Source organism: Anticarsia gemmatalis, chromosome 4, assembly GCF_050436995.1.
Source record: "Anticarsia gemmatalis isolate Benzon Research Colony breed Stoneville strain chromosome 4, ilAntGemm2 primary, whole genome shotgun sequence".
Lineage (NCBI taxonomy): Eukaryota > Metazoa > Arthropoda > Insecta > Lepidoptera > Erebidae > Anticarsia > Anticarsia gemmatalis.
The window spans coordinates 13173812-13190502 of record NC_134748.1 but is presented as its reverse complement, the minus strand read 5'-3'; the positions used below and the strand labels follow the sequence as shown (position 1 = coordinate 13190502).

The following is a 16691-nucleotide window of genomic DNA, read 5'->3' as shown; positions in this document are numbered from 1 at the left end:
GCAATTTGTATTGACTCTAAATGGTTCATCGGTAGGTAAACGTACTTTTAGGCTTTTAGGTCAATTCTGGATCAGGTATAATCCACCCTTATGTAGATACTTGCCACGGTTGAAACCGTTTCTAATAAATGTGAAATTTATTTTAACAAATCTAAGAATATACATATTCAAACAACCGTTTCAAAATTATTAAAATAGCGCAGAAAGGCTCCTAATAAATCTTTCAAAGCCTTCATTAACACGCATCGCTTCGCATAGTTCAAATTACCAACTCGAATATTTTATTTTGAAATAAGACCGTCAATTCAGTTCCAAAGTCACATAAAACGCTAGTCTATGACAGACATGGAGGGTGGCAAAAGTCCGGGCCCCGCCAACAAGGCCTCCCATAAATATCAACCGTCTGAGACATTGTCAACCGGCCACCCTAATTTACGGCTAGTAATTAGGAGTTTGCACTTTGCCAAAACGATTTGCATCGATCGCTACACTATTAATTTATTGTTATTCAGAAATCTTCGAGCTTTAGCTGAATCTGAGCTAATTTATAATAATGTTCAAATGATAGTTGTTTAGTTAGCTTCACCAATGAGTTTGGAATTTCATTTCAGAACTTTGGGAAAACGTTTTCTATTAGATTAGAATAGTACTTGCAATGCCATCCATACACGTTTTTAGAAATTTTATACTTTAGTTGCATGGAAGTTATTGACTAACCTTTCTCACAGATGGCAGCATCTGCATGGTATCTACAGTATCTTACAGGTTTTAGTTAATTGTAGAAGAATACTAGTTTTGGTAAGTGGATAAAAAGTCCTTTATTTTATATAATAAACTACTCTAACAATAGAAAATTATATTATTATTCGTACCTACATAATATTACAAGATTTTATATTATCTGTGCAAAAACACCGTTGTTTCCCGCACTTTTGCACGTCAAATCAAAACCGCTGTCAAAAAGTTTTGTTGTTGTTGATTAGTTGAGGTTATTATTTATAAAAAATCAAAATTACTTGTTAATAGTGATCAATTGTGTACTTATTAATATCCACGATGGATCCCTATGAAATAGAATTCATCGGTGAAAACCGTATCGTGAGCATCACTCCAAATTTCTCATACGACAAGATTTACCTGATATGCGGTGAATTTGGTCCGTTTCGTGCCGGTTTGCCGATGAATGTGCCTTTATGGCTCGCTATGATGCTCAAACAAAAACAAAAGTGTCGAATAGTGCCTCCAGACTGGATGGATTTAGATGTATTAGAGAATATCAAGGAAGAAGAGAAACGTTCTAGGTTAGTTTCTGTTCTGATAAGAAAATTAAGCATGTCTATAGTTTTACGCCAGTATTACTTTGAAGACATTAAAATTGATGTATCTACCCTCATCTAATGATAAAAGTTTACATACTCTGCTGCCTAATTTGTTCATAGCAATGAAGTAAGATAGGTCCACAGTAAACTCCAATTCAAGTGATTGGCCCTTTAATATCGCGGCCTTAAATTTAGATTTTTTTTTTTATTTCTTACTAACTGCTTATATGAATGACATTTTATTGTTACACATCTATAATTACCTATTCCCATTTGAAAAACTCACTACTTTCACAATATCAGTATTTAATCGGTCCTACAAAATTACAGGTTCTTCACGAAAATGCCAAATGAACACTACATGATCGAAGCAAAACTGATTCTCGGAGCAGCTTCTGAAGATGTTCCAAATGCATCAGAAATCAAGACCATCATCAAAGACATCTGGGACATCCGCATGTCTAAACTGAGGACATCTATGGATGCCCTCATGAAGTCCGGAGGAGGTTACGGTAGATTGGACCATTTGACAATGATGGAGATCAACTCTGCAAAGCCTTTGCTGCCTGCTGCCATGGATTATTTGTTGCAGATGCAAATGGTGAGTATTATTTTCAGCTAATAGACTTCCACCATAGGGATAATTAAATTGCTCAAAAGATGTGTATCTCATAAACACAGAGTGGCATGTAAAGTTATAGTTGTTAAATAATTGGTTAGAGCTTAAACTACCCTCTAATTAAGTTGGTAAATACTATATTAACCACTATGAGTTATGCATCTTTGTGATTCAAATATCTTGTATCAGCAGTAGTTACTTTTGAAAGGAGATGTGAAAGAGTTAAAAAGCTGTTCACTGATGCCTATCAATACATATGGATATTAACATGAATGCAAGCTTTATTTTTGTTAAAATAATGACAGAAAGATATGATATTATTTTTGGAATAGGTGGTACATTGACAGCTGCTGATATAAAGTGGTATCATTTCTTTATCTAATACTTAATCATATGCATATTTCAGAAAGCTCAAAAGAAAACTCCTCAGGCATCTCTTCTCAACACATCCACCTTCAGCCAGTCTGGAAGTTCTCAGAACACATAGTTTAAGATAAGTTAATTAAGTTACATATTAAATTTGTAGTTAGACATTAGATAGTCCCTAGTATTGATTAACAAGTAATTGATTTAATGTATCCACACTATTCAATTTGGAGTGCAAGACAGCTCTCTTGTCAAAATTGAATTTAATTCAATCAGATGTAAGGTAATGTCAAAGGAGACATCAGAGGTCATCCAGGCTCCATACATTTTTGGGCCTTTTTCAAAGTGCCGCCCCAATGCGTCGCCACTGGACTGGTCACTGGCGACTAGCGCAAGGTCAGCGCATCCCCCCCTCAGCGAACCCATATAGCGAATCTTCAAACCTGTATAACTCGGTTCAAAGCGATCCTACCGGTTTCGTGCCATACTAACTATTGCTTCAAATGGCTAGTTCTATCGATACATGCCACTTTTTATTGTTGGCCGGCACTTTGAAAAAAGGCCCAAAATGGATGATCTCCTAACCCCTCAATTCCAAACTAGTGCATTACTGAATGCTGGTTAAACGTGAAACTAATAGGATTGTTTGATTAAAATTAAGGTAATTTTGAACCAGTGTTTGATCAGTGATAACACGCTATATTGGAATTTTAAAGTATGATTTGACCTCATATCAAATGGCCTCATAAGAGACTAAAAAGTATGTGTGAAGCTATATAGTGGATTGCAGGAAAAATCTATCTCTTTTTTCTGAGAGATTGTACAACTAAATATATCAAATTATGTCTTGAAAGTCCATCACCATACTAGTACCTTGTCTGGGACCAAGATAAGTCATAACTTTTTTTTCTTTTGTATTATATTTTTCTTCTCTATTATGATAGATCTCGGGTAACATTTATTATGTAGATCTTTTGTCAATTCGACCTAAATTTATCTAGTTGTTTATGTTGTTTGAAACAACATTTCTGATTAGTCTTTCAATAATTTCCAATAATATAAGAAAATCATTAGTTCTAAGAAAAGTTACTGTGATTGTATTATAATAAATACTGCTAAGAATAAGTTTTAAGAAAGTTTTCGTTTTTAATAACTTCATCCTTTTCATAGGAGCGCGAGCTCAAAGACCGCCACCTTATACAATCCCTAAAAACTTCCTTCATTACTTCACACATCTTGTTAGATGACTGCCGATAAACCTATTTCAGTTAAAAAACTACTAAAACATGTTTTCTCTTTTTCATTTCGCTAAGGAGCGAAAGAAACAAAACTCTTTATAAGACTTTCATAACTTCATATATTTTTATGAATAAGAGTTTTAGAGTATATTAAAAAATATAATTAAGCAGGGATGCTATGTGTCACGGTTGGTATTGTAACATATATGACTGCTGGCCATGAAGTCTTCAGTTTGATTCCCAGGTCGGGCATACTGCGATTGATTTTTTCTTATTTATATACATTAGCATATTGAAATAGTTGCTCGGAGTTTCGTAAAGTGCCCAATGAATGACAACAAGCTCGCCCATTTTTTCATGGTACTAACATTGTTAGCGGCGTAATGTGGGTGTATTTCAAACCTCTGCCTGAACCGTCGGGTATAACAGGCGCGATATTATGTATGTATGTAATAATTGCAGTTAACAACAACTATTATTTTATCATTTAGCTCAATACAGTCATATAAGTTATCAATAATTTACGATTATTGTTTATACCGGGTGTTCATACTAATTTCTAATTATTTATTGTGTTGATAACAAATTTCAATTAAATTGTGTTATTTGTGTTAGGTTTAAATAGGTCACTAGTGTAACCAGTTGGTGGTTACTATCTCTCAAAAATATAATTACCGTATATAGTAAAATAAAAGTATTGCCGAAAAAAGAAATACCTTGTTTGGCGGAATTATTTAAATTTTTCGAAATTCTATGCTGAATCTCCTTTGAAACTTGCTTGTTATTATAATCTTTGTGTGTTAGGTCGATCAATCCCAGTGTTTCTAATTTTTCTTCAGTTTTCTTAAGCCCATTTGTTAGATAATTAGTTCATAATAAAATAGGTTTCAATGTCGCTCATCGATCAGAAAACCATCAGCGAGATTTATGTCGTAGACATTCCATCGATAGCTGTAGCTGCTTAGTAATGAGTGACCTAAACAATGACTTTTCGAAGTTATTTGTGTATTAGAAATTAGAAATAATTATCACTTGCTCTAACGGTGAAGGAAAACATCGTGATGAAACCTTGCATGCGTACAATTTGTTTAATACATTTATTGAGGGCATGCAAAGTCAAAGTCCCCAACCCGCATTTGGCCAGCGTGGTAGACTCAAGGCCTAATCCTTTCCTCGTGTGGGAAGAGACCCTTGCCCAGCAGTGGGACAGTAATGGGTTAAAAAACTATTATACAGGGGCCGAAACAAGTTCCGGGGTCGAAAATACTGATTTTACTGACCAAAAATTCAAAAATACTGACCAAATACAGACCATTTCTAAACCGTTTTTCAGGTGAATGGTGTGAAATAACAAAAAATACAGTCGAATTGAGAAGTCAAAACCCTGTTTTAGGACTGTTAAAAAGCTTATTTTCGGTTATTGGTCTCCACCATCCCCGTAGTCAACCAGCATCGCCTTTTTAGTGTGTTAAAAAGCTTTGTTAATAAAGTTTTCAATCAGGTCTCACGAATTTTCAATCAGGTCTTACGAGTTTTCAATCAGCTCTTACGAGTTTTCAATCAGGTCTTACGAATTTTCAATCAGGTCTTACGAGTTTTTAATCAGCTCTTACGAATTTTCAATCAGGTCTTACGAGTTTTTAATCAGGTCTTACGAGTTTTCAATCAGGTCTTACGAATTTTCAATCAGGTCTTACGAGTTTTCAATCAGCTCTTACGAGTTTTCAATCAGGTCTTACGAATTTTCAATCAGGTCTTACGAGTTTTCAATCAGGTCTTACGAATTTTCAATCAGGTCTTACGAGTTTTCAATCAGGTCTTACGAATTTTCAATCAGGTCTTACGAGTTTTCAATCAGCTCTTACGAGTTTTCAATCAGGTCTTACGAATTTTCAATCAGGTCTTACGAGTTTTCAATCAGGTCTTACGAATTTTCAATCAGGTCTTACGAGTTTTTAATCAGCTCTTACGAGTTTTCAATCAGGTCTTACGAATTTTCAATCAGGTCTTACGAAATTTCAATCAGGTCTTACGAAGTTTCGCAAAAGTGCGCAACGGCGCTAAAGAATTTTTACTTCAAAAATATTGATTTCAAAAAAATAGTAAATTTTAATTTGCTGTTCTATTGAAGTCATGTGATGCTTCAATACATGTATATGTTACTGTAAAAGCCCGAACTGTGGTAAATCCTAAGATTTTCCAGTATAACCTAAGATTTGCCAACTCTCAATGGTAAAAGTCCGAACAATTCTTTTATTTCGAACTTTTACCTCTATTCACTTGATGATGTCGAGATGTCGCCGGAGCCCCGCTTCGCGGGGTGCTTTCCTACATTGCATTGCATTCCTGCTGGGTGGTTTAAAAAAAAAATAACGACAAAGGCTAACCTAACTTACCCATGTCGCTTTGCCCAAAACTCCTTCTTTATAACTATGTTACGGTATATAATTATACCGTTACATAGTTATGAAGAAGGAGTTTTGTATATACTGTATGTGTTACAGTTTTTAAACTCCGGCTTGTTCGGACTTTTACCATTGAGAGTTGGTAAATCTTAGGTTTTACCTTAAAATCTTAGGATTTACCACTGTTCGGGCTTTTACAGTAACATATATATTACGCAGATCATCAACATAATATCGAGCATCCAAAGCAGCCCTCTGATATGATTACTGGGCAAATCGAGAATGTAAGATTGGCCAACAGCAAAGGAAAACCAAAAAAAACGTGTGTGAGTTTGGAAAAATACTGACAATACTGACCGATTTTCTAAAATACTGACTTTTACTGACCAGGTCCAAAAATACTGACTTTTACTGACTTTACTGACCTGTTTCGGCCCCTGTATTATAATACTTGTAGTAGAAGTAGAAGGGTACACAGTATGAATAAAAGTCAAAATATATACGGAAAAAAATATATTTCCTATAATCATCTAACATTGGCCGAACTTACACTAAAGTGGCCTTTTGTCCTTACAATTAGACGTCAATTTTTGCCAAAATCTTATACTAAACTTAATTATCTTAATACAATATGCATTACTTTTTAATTAGTCTTAATTAAGGTACTACGGTTAAAACAGTTACGCCTAGCCGTTAACTAATAGAAATTGTTATAACAAGCTCAGTTTCACTGTGGAATTTTGTCAAAAATATGGTAAATTGATTTTAGCACAAAATAAGATATGATATGGGTTAGTAGTTTCCCTCTCATTCGAAAAGGAGCAAAATTAATAATTGCGTTTTGATCATCATGCAAGTTAAAACCGGTTAATAGATTAAAAACTAACTCATTTTAATTTGGGAATAGACATAAAAATAACTACTTGCATGTTAGTAACTTTATAATCAAAGGGCCTGCGCAGACTAGGCACAATCCTGGACGTACTTTTTTGTCCTAGGAAGGTTTTTTACTACTGTTTATACAACGCACTGTATTTTGTATTATTCTTTATATATTCATTCTGAGATTTTAGTTTGCAGAAAGTCCCTTGTCTGCCTAGGCCTTTACAGTGATCGATAAAATAATGATATAAATATGTATTTCCACAGTGAAACCAGCTTAAAAATAACAAAATAAATAATTACAAACACGGTTTCCAGACTTATAATAAATGTTTTTTACTGGAATGTTATATTACAGTTGAGATTTTAATATTAAAAAAAGCGTTTCAAGAGATCCAAATATAAGAAGAAATTAATTTTAAAAAAGCTAGGCTGTTTAGTAACGGTTAATTACTTATAATTATTCGTTGTACACTAAGAAAAGTAGATTTTTATTTCTATACTATTTGCATTTGTTCTCTTATCTTATAAACTGATGTTGATATATTTATTAGAATACGGAATTAACGCGAACACACATTTTACTTTAGCATTCCTGAGGTTACATTGACCGTGGTTGCAAGCTGACTGACAGTCCAGTCAACGCCACGACCAGTGCCGAAACGTCCGGTATTCTAAGGTATATGTTTGCGTTAATTCCAGTATTCTGATATATAATAAACATGCAAAGACAAGTTCAAAAGTTATGACCGAAGTTGATAGTTGAAAAAATCTTTTAGATTGGCAACACTGACAATACATAGAGCACACAAAATACCAAAAATATAAAACCTTATGTGTTATATAAAGATATAATATATATTACACACAGCTTTAGCCGCTCTTTAAGTCGATTAACTTTGCAAAATGGAAATGTACATTACAAATATTTTTTTTAAACGCAAAGTAATCACAACACTTTGGTTTATCTCCAGCTTAACGAACATATAAGAATTTTAGATTAAATACTTTTTAGTAAAATAGGTTTTTATCTACAAAAAGGTATTTACAGAAATGTTTAACAAAAAATGTATAAATTATATTTTTTCGTAAAAACAGATAATATATACAAAGATCTGCCGATATAACTAAGCGAAACATGTCTCAAAGCTTTTTTTAATAAAAAGAGGGGCAAAGGCAAGCAAGCAGGTAGGAGTCCAAAGCATTTTTCAAAGAGCCTTCATTTTAAAATTACTTAAGGCAAACAAAAATGCATTCTGAACATTCGAGAAAGATTTCTACACACAATTTTTGCAGGTCACTATAAAAATGTGTGTATTTCTGATAAAACTTAATACATTGGTGGGATGGAGTTATTTAGAGAGATTTTATTACTTAAAAACTTGTACTTTTAGTACCTTATATTTATTTTTGTTACAAATCGGGGGTAATTTATTAAGGTACCGGTGAAACCGTATTGCGAAACAAGTCTTATAGGTCGTAAAACCAATAAAATATGGCACGGGGAAGTAAGTATGAAGTACGGAAGGGAATATGTACATTATTGTTAGAGGAATAAGGTGTAGGTTACTTTGATGCCATGCTCGACTTGTTACGTTCTTCTGCCGGCAATGAAGCAAGAGATCTTTAGTGAAAGGATAACAACTGCGTACGCGCATACTACATACTAATTATATACAAGTTATGTACAAAAATAACTTAAAATTACTATATACATATAAAACTATGACTTCAAGTTACTTAGCCTAAGTAATGACTAAACAGTTCACATTAATAACTTACATTAAGTTTTGAAACTTACTTTTAAAGATCTTTACTGACACGAAATTTGAACATATTATGTTAAAACTAATCGTTAAAGTCTTTAAAACTAAATAAAAAACGACATAAGACCTATTTTCACGCAATAGAGTCAAAGAATCAGTCACTTAGAATAAAATATCGAGCACTTTCATTGCACAACTTGTTCAATATCAATCAATAAGTCCAAAAAAGAGAAAAGAAATGTTGAAAAACTATTTGTGACGAAATACCAGTAAAATCAAATCATTAAATACACGTGAATCCACTATCAGGTCACTAAACGCACTAAGAACCAGTTTCTTTCCCTCTGATAAAGTCTCGAATAACCTAACTGAAAGGTCAATTTGACAGCCGTATGTCAAAATCTGACAGTTTAATAAACTCGCCGATATTTATCCAGAAGTTTTGAAACTGATCATAACGTGAAAACTAAACAGCTACAATCTTACTTGGGTCAACTTTGACTCTTAAAAACATGACATCGTCTTTGATAAAGTTCCTCTTCTTGAGCATCTCGTGGGAGACGAACCTTGGAAAGCCGAACCCTAACGCATCAGGTTCCTTCGAAGGTCTTTGGAAATTCTTCCAAGTAGGGTCTGGAACGAAACTTTCGACGATATTGCAAGCTCTATCTGGGCTGGAACTCTGGTCGAAGAGGGTGAAGGAGACTGTGTGAGCGAAGGGCCAACGGAGGAGTGCGTCGTACTCTCCAGGGAGGATTTTGATGTAGACTGACATGTGTGTGGATTCACCTGCACCGTTGCCGTTCAGGAATAGTGATGCCTGCAAGAGAAAAGATAATTTAGTTTTTATTTTAACGTAATTTTATCTCGACATTGATTGAAGTTTTGAATTTAACGGCTTTCGACGTCTAAACATAATTTTATGTCAACATTGATAGTTATATAAACGGCTTTTTATGTCAAAATGAACGGTTTCATTTTAAATTTTGAGTTTAACCGTCTTCTATGTCAAATATCCGCAATTTATAATTTATATTATACTTAAATAAATCTTTAATCCTTTAATTAAATCTTTATTTAAGTATAATTTGTTGTTAATCGTCTGAATTGACTAAATTAAGATACGGTTGATAAATACTTAAAGAAGCTTTAAATAGATTAAAACTTTTTGTTTTGAATCTTGTTTTCTAATCATTCATATTCTATTTCAAGTACAATACTGTCATAAGTATTTCAACTTTATTTTGGAAAAATATTCTACTTAATGAAGTCACCAACTTAATGGAAATATCAGCCGACTCACCCCAAAAACGACAACTTGGTATGATATATTACTCAAAATATTACATGTCGTGTGTGAGTAAGTATCTAAATTAGGCGTCCCGAGCGAGGCGGTTTAGTCATCCCGACTTCAGCGATATAAATAAACCAACGTGCTTTTGTTTACTAACAGATTGTACGTGTCTTTGTGTTGCGAAAGAAATTAGGTCGACAGTAAAAGAAAATGTGCTTTTTATTTGCTGAATCTAATGAACTATATTGGTTATATGGCCTAGATTTTGAAAGCGCATTTTACAAGCGTTTATGTATTGCAATAACTGGACACTTGATAAATGCATATTTTTTTTACTCTACTGTGCGCCGTAACGGAGGGTAATGTGTTTATTATGTGTTATCTTTCCCTAGACAAAAACATTGCTAGCATGACACACGTGCTATAACAGAATTTGTCTAGATCGACTTTTGGCACGAATTCTAGAAACTACGGGAATTCGTCGAACGTTTTGAAAATGGGACAGATAGTCTGAATAGGTACTGGCAGGTAAACAGCTTACACAATACACATGCTTTACAATTTCTAGATTAAATCAATTCAAAATCCAATTTTATGTTGAATCTTTTATTAAACTTCATTAGTTTGCTTGTACGATTAGGTCCAATATTGCAAGCTAAATTAAATGCATTTCATTTCATTCTATTGCTACATTGTTTCTGATACACCGACTTAAAAAATAGGAGGTTTTCGCCTCAACCTATTTTTTATATCTGTTTATTCATATATTTCGAGTAGGTGACCGATATTGATGATTATTATCATAGAATAATCAACTAACCTGCAACTTATATCCATACTGGCTGGTATAAAACGCTGGGGAGACAAGTTCGACACCGTCTTTGCACTTCGCCTCGGCCATCTTCGCTGCCCAGTCGGATATGCGCCACACGAGGGCCCCGGAGCAGTTGACAGAGAGTCGCGCGACTGCTGCCCGGAGGGAGTCCAGTTGTCGGGCTTGACGGCTGGCGAGAGCGGAGACTAGGGCGAGATGCTGCTGGCAACTTTCTTCGGTGTGCTTGTCGAGAGCTTGTCTTGTACCCTGGAAAATTGAGAAGATCTTGTTAGGATTGTTTGTAGTTACGTTTTAGGTATTTGGAAGTAATTTCATTGATTATATGGTTTGTATCTGTATTTGTGTTAAGTTTACCAGACATTTAATTATTTCTAGAATTGGCTCGGTCTTTTCTAATGTGGGAATTCAGATTTTAGGTTAAGCTAGTAAAGCACACTACTCAAAACATTAGTGTCCTGATCTTTTTCCTCCTTGTAAGGGCTTTCGACCTAGCTCACTCAAAGTGGAAAGAATGTTCTTTTGAAGAAGTAACACGGTAAAAATAACTTTATTTCTGAGAATACTCAACTAGGCTTCAAAATGAATTTGGTGAAGTTAATAAGGTACCGTAGTCTCACCTTAAATCTACAGCCAGCGTCTCTAAACGAGCATGGCAGTGCAGCAGCTGCCGCCGCCGCGGCGTGGTCCCTCAGGTGCGCGGCGAGGTCCGCGCGCGCCACGCCGCCCGCGCCGCAGCGCTGAGGGCACGCCACCGGCGCGCGACCACAACCGGCGCCGTGCGCTGATACTGTGTCCTGGAGATGAGAGATGATGGGTTGATTTTTGTTTGATTGTTGTAGCTTTAGTAGGGAAGATAGTCTGTGTTTCTTTTCGTGTTAATGTAGTAGGTATATTTCTGTGTTTTTTTTTGTTATATTAGTTAATAAGATAAGTGTGATTATGCTTTTCATTATTGCTTGTGGTACTAAAACGGTTTTTTTAAACCACTTTCAAATCGATATTAACTATTTCCTTTCGTAAACTTCTGCTAACTTTATATGAGACAGGGAAACTTACAAAAAACATTCAATTCAGGTAATCCAGACTAAAAAATAAAGTGAACCATACTAAAATAAAATGCATGCATGCAACGCAACATTGAAGAAACCTTATTTATCACACAACTGCTAAATAGCACTCTTCAGTAGCCTTTTTTTTTAGCCTTTTTCAGAGACACTGACAAAGCCAAATAATTGAATGTTCCCTGTGTTCAAATAAATCTGGTTTCTCACCTGAGTATAACTCTGTCCGCAATGTTTGCAAGGCACGAGTCGTTTGCTGCAGTGTTGTTGTATATGTTGCTGCGTGTGTCGGCGCTGCACCTTCGCGCCGCACTTGTTCTCGCAGTACACCGGCTCGTGGCCGCAGTTACCTTGATGCTCCTGGAAATGAGATAAATTTTCTTTATAGTGGGGAGAGTACTGATACTGTTTAAGGAGAACAGGAATTGTGACCGCTTTAGTTATGTGGCTTATGTGTTTGTTGAAGTTATCTTTGTTTTCGTAATGTGTGTTTTCGTAACTGCAAATTATTTTTTACTTGTACTTTAAACGCTTTGAATTTCTAGTACTTTAACAATAGCGTAATGGCAATGGGTGCAAAGTGGATTTTAGATTTGGGACCTTAAAATTTTAAATACTTAGGATTTGAGCTGAGCATTGCATTTAATCGTAGTTTATGGGTACACCCAATAGATCCCTAAGTGTCAACGGTTGAGCGTCCACATGTTTAAACCCTTACCCCCTTATTCATAAACACACAATAAACCTATTTTAGTTAAAAAACTACTATAATATGTTTTCTCTTTTTCATTTCGCTAAGGAGTGAAAGAAACAAAACTCTTTATAAGCCTTTCATAACTTCATATATTATTTTTATGAATAAGAGGGTTAGATTTTGAGCTGGGTATTTAGTGCTTTAGGAGGAGTTATCCTCTCATTAACACTCAATTAATCCGCTCGTAAAAATGGAGTGCCTAAATACAGCCACACATGTTTAAAGCCTCATAATAAAGCAGATGTTTACCTCCAATGCGCTTCCTGAGAACTCCTTATGGCAGTGCTCGCAGTTAGCGCGGCGCCGCGGGCACGTATACCGCAGGTGGTCTTGCATGAGCACGCGCGGTATCATCGCGCCGCACTGCGCTGCGCACAGCACTGCATCGTGCTTGCACGTGTTCAGGTGCGCCTGGACAGAGAAATGGCGTAAAAAAATAGTTTGGGAGATTGTTTGGCAACTGTTGTGCGATATTTTTGGTATTTTTTGACCACTAAGAATACGATAAAGTAAAAAAATGTGGTAAATAAATTTTGTTTTAAGAATGTTAGTGATTTAATGTTAACATATTTTTTTTGTGAGTTAGTGTTGCAGAATTAATTAGGTTTAATCTAATTCATAGTCTATTTTAATTTAACAAAACATTCATTTTACGTTAACAAAATAATTAGCACGCGCTAGAACTAAGACTAATTAATTCTGCAAAACCGTCTCGCACTTGCCGTATCATAAATTATAGACCAGTATTGGCAATACAGATAAATAAATGTGTCGTGACATGACAGGCGCTCACAAAATGATCGATCGATCGATCTATTTACCTAGTTTACTTTATCTCAGCAAATATTTGTTACTCTTACCTTCAGTTTGCGTAGTTCGTCTGACCACTGACATCCCTCCTTGTGGTGGATGCAGTACACCACAGATCCCATTATAGCCTTCTCTGACTCAGGATCTGGGTAGATCTGTAACAAAAACAAAACAATCTTAAATATCATATCAATAATCAAAACAAAATACCTCAAAATTCATAGAGACCTTTTTTATCTTAGAAATAATGTATTTAAGCATTTTGATCAACCAATTTTAGTTAGAACAGAAAACACGACGTCAAAAGCAACGGCCGCCGCTGAGACTGATTGAGGCGCTTGCCACACTCGCATAACGGATTAAATAGGACAACGTGATTAAAAATAAACCACATTTCAAAGAGAATATCAAACGAGCGCTCTGTATACACACCGTACTCTCGAATATGGAACACATCGTACGGAAATATGCAATATGGCCGCTTGTTTTTCGCGCGTAATTTATTCAAAGTAGAGGCGCGGGAGCGTTCACCGCAAACGGCTGATACGTAGTGAATGCATTCCCGTTTGTACATTTTCGTTATCTTTATGGGTGCAACGAACAGATGGCTCGAACCGCGGACCACCGTTCCCTCGTGTTTGTACCGAGATAAGCGTGATTTTTCACTTCCCAAACCAGCTGGGTAATGGAATGAGCAAATACACTCGTTAGATTCCTTTGAGCGGGCTACTTTCACATGTTGCAGCTAATTTTTCTATGAAACCGCTTCGGTCGAGAACTGAAATACTTGTTTGTCGACTCGTGCTACCATAAAAATAAGAGGTGACGCTAAAAGTTGTTAGTAAACAAAGGTTAGTTGTAATATTTGCTCAGGAGATGTCTCTAGTCGCCGCTTGGAGCTCTTAGCCTCGTTATCCTAAACGACGCTTTAAGTTAGCAGTGAACTTCTCGCTACATCGAAGCGTACTAATTCATTCAAACGTCTAGTTGAAGCTAACCAGCGATGGACTCGGCGCGTTTCGAAACAGAAAGATCAAAGCCGTTCTATAGTACGATGTGTTTCTATTTACAAACATTGATGCATGTGGTCATCGGCATGGCTGCTGCGTAACGTACCACCTTAGCATATTCTATTCAAGTAAAACGAAGTACCTTATCCTATGGTTTTCACTCACTTAACTATGAGCTTTAACTTATTGCGATAAGGGTGAGATTCGTGTCAAATGTCAGAGAGGACTTGGTGCTCTCGAAGCTGGTGGCGTATAAATTTACAAATATAGAATGTTATTTGTGTCGTATTCTAAAAAGATGGACCGCGATGTGTTCAGTTCTCCCGCATCGCTCAATTATAGAACTCGTTGTATCGTAAATATAGCAGGATCGAAACGTAACAGGTTGCCGAAGTGACGCGGCGGTTGTGACGTTTTGGCGCGGAAGCTTGTGCAGCAAAAGGATAGCTAGAAAATGAGGATGTTACGCTGCCATTTGTAAAATATCACGGTGCGAGGTGACATTAGACAGCTAGATAATATATGTAACATATTCGTATAACATTACTGCTGCATATTTCATTCATTTGACTAAAATAAATGTTGTTATTTTGAAAATAACTGTCAAACAGCGTTTGGTTATTGCTTTGGATTATTAAGTACACAATAAGATTTATACTTCCTTAATTTTTTATTCGGTTTATAAATACAATTAGCGTATAATTTAGTGTGTAATTAATCAGTTATTTGACATAATGCATGCAAATGTTTGCCGTCAAAAGACTTACGAAATAAATAGAGATAACAAGGGGCCATAATAGGCAATGAGACCTTTGCCACCTACACTCAAATGTTTTATTAAAACAATTTAATAGGTTTTATAATTAATGAAATTTACACGCACCTCAAGGGCGGTCGCTCGTAAAAATAAATGATACATAACTAATATAAAAACACTAAGAAGTGTTTAAGAATAAAATATGAAATTTATTTTTCATCATGTGTGGCTTTGGGAAATAAAAATAGCTGAGGTTTTCTATTTGGTAACTTTTCATATTCGTAGATGGAAGTTCTCCATAAATTTTCTTTAGTTGGAAAACATAACCAAAATAAAAGTAAAAAATTTGGAACGTCTAGTTTCATAGCACCTATTAGTAAACCGACGTCAAATACCTATGTTATCACGACCAGTACGCAGATAAAGTGGTATTGTATAAACTTAAAATTTTACCTCAACATTTCCTTGTATTAGAATCATGACTAACAAAAACTGGAATCTGCTATTTAAAATACAGTAGCCGTTACTGCTTGTCAATCTCAGCACGTCTTTTATTTCTCACGAAGCACTCTTCAAGCGGAACAAGGCTTCATATCTTATATGGATTAAAAGCGTTATCTAATTACAAGGTAAGGCCGCCTACACGGGGTTGCATCAGATCACTCACCCACGCTGATAGACTTCTATCAGTTACCTTGTGGTATTAAAATTTACGTTTTGATATCTCAAAGATAGGTGCAGTCTTGCAGTTATATTAACTTGACTTCATCGAACAAAAAAAATAATATGCAAATTATGATTTTAAATACTGACATAACGGGAGAATTTATTGTCAAAGTGCTTAAATGCTAAATTAGTTCTTTTGATCCCAATATTTTCATGTATTTTAAGGTAGTTTGTTCAAAAACTTAGAGATTGGTAAACGCTTGCAACGATATTTCATTCCACAAATACACCTCGTTTACTAACGAAGAGTATTTAGCGAAAAGACGACACGTTGTAAACTGGCGAATGTTATTTTAGTCAAAACAATTGCATGTGACAATTCATTTGACGACCGTGTCCGCTCGGTGAGCGGGCGACAAGTCGACGACTCTAATTTGTTACGACTCCCATTTGGAATGATTGTTAACACCATTCCTACTGTTACAGGCTTTTTTACACGTAAAAAATCATGTACAACACATTTTTAACCCTTGTATGTATGTACCCATCAAAGGTAAAACAAAAATAGAAACAAACTCAAATTAGTCACTATTGACAATGACGAATATCTCAATTTCCAAAATGTAAACTCTTCCACATAAAATATGTCCCTCCAAAAATATATTTTTGAATCTTTAAAAAGAAAAACTTTTCGTTCGAACGCGCCCATATTCGTTTAAAACGGAACGTACCATATAAATTATGGCGCGAACTTAACTGTCAGTTTGTGTTCTAATTTAGAAAATGGCGGGTGGAGTGGTTCAGTTCAGTACATGTTTTTTTCTTATTCCATAGTTATTATGGGTATTTCTTTGTACAACTTCTTTGACGTTTCCCCACTTCTGCTTTCATCAAGTAACGCCGCGAGTT

At 35.3% G+C, this 16691-nt stretch overlaps 2 protein-coding genes across 4 annotated transcripts in view; one reads left to right on the top strand and one right to left on the bottom strand.

Annotated features, from left to right (window-relative positions):
* Positions 1–945: 945 nt before the first annotated feature.
* Psf2 (DNA replication complex GINS protein PSF2-like protein) lies at positions 946–3429 on the top strand. Its single transcript, XM_076136763.1, has 3 exons — positions 946–1301; positions 1650–1920; positions 2345–3429. Exons 1-3 carry the CDS (start codon positions 1057–1059, stop codon positions 2423–2425), a joined length of 597 nt encoding a protein of 198 aa, XP_075992878.1. The 5' UTR covers positions 946–1056; the 3' UTR covers positions 2426–3429.
* A 3016-nt stretch (positions 3430–6445) lies between these two features.
* The window catches only part of Traf4 (TNF receptor associated factor 4), an 89157-nt gene continuing 78911 nt past the window's right edge, over positions 6446–16691 (bottom strand). For 2 of the 3 annotated variants that reach the window (XM_076113885.1, XM_076113884.1), the window contains 6 exons: positions 13400–13504; positions 12789–12950; positions 11996–12145; positions 11342–11518; positions 10710–10970; positions 6446–9415 (listed from right to left, as the gene is read on the bottom strand). In XM_076113885.1, the coding sequence (XP_075970000.1) occupies positions 9062–9415; positions 10710–10970; positions 11342–11518; positions 11996–12145; positions 12789–12950; positions 13400–13504 (1209 nt within the window). In that variant the 3' untranslated portion in view covers positions 6446–9061. Of the gene's footprint in view, positions 9416–10709; positions 10971–11341; positions 11519–11995; positions 12146–12788; positions 12951–13399; positions 13505–13577; positions 13701–16691 lie in introns of those variants that run through there. The other variant, XM_076113886.1, reaches the window with a different exon arrangement.

Bases quoted from the DNA above. Each gene is read 5' to 3' on its own strand.
- Psf2 (XM_076136763.1), top strand. From the start codon at position 1,057: ATGGATCCCTATGAAATAGAATTCATCGGTGAAAACCGTATCGTGAGC. The intron at 1,302-1,649 runs GTTAGTTTCTGT...ACAAAATTACAG, and splicing joins GAAGAAGAGAAACGTTCTAG to GTTCTTCACGAAAATGCCAA. The intron at 1,921-2,344 runs GTGAGTATTATT...TGCATATTTCAG, and splicing joins ATTTGTTGCAGATGCAAATG to AAAGCTCAAAAGAAAACTCC.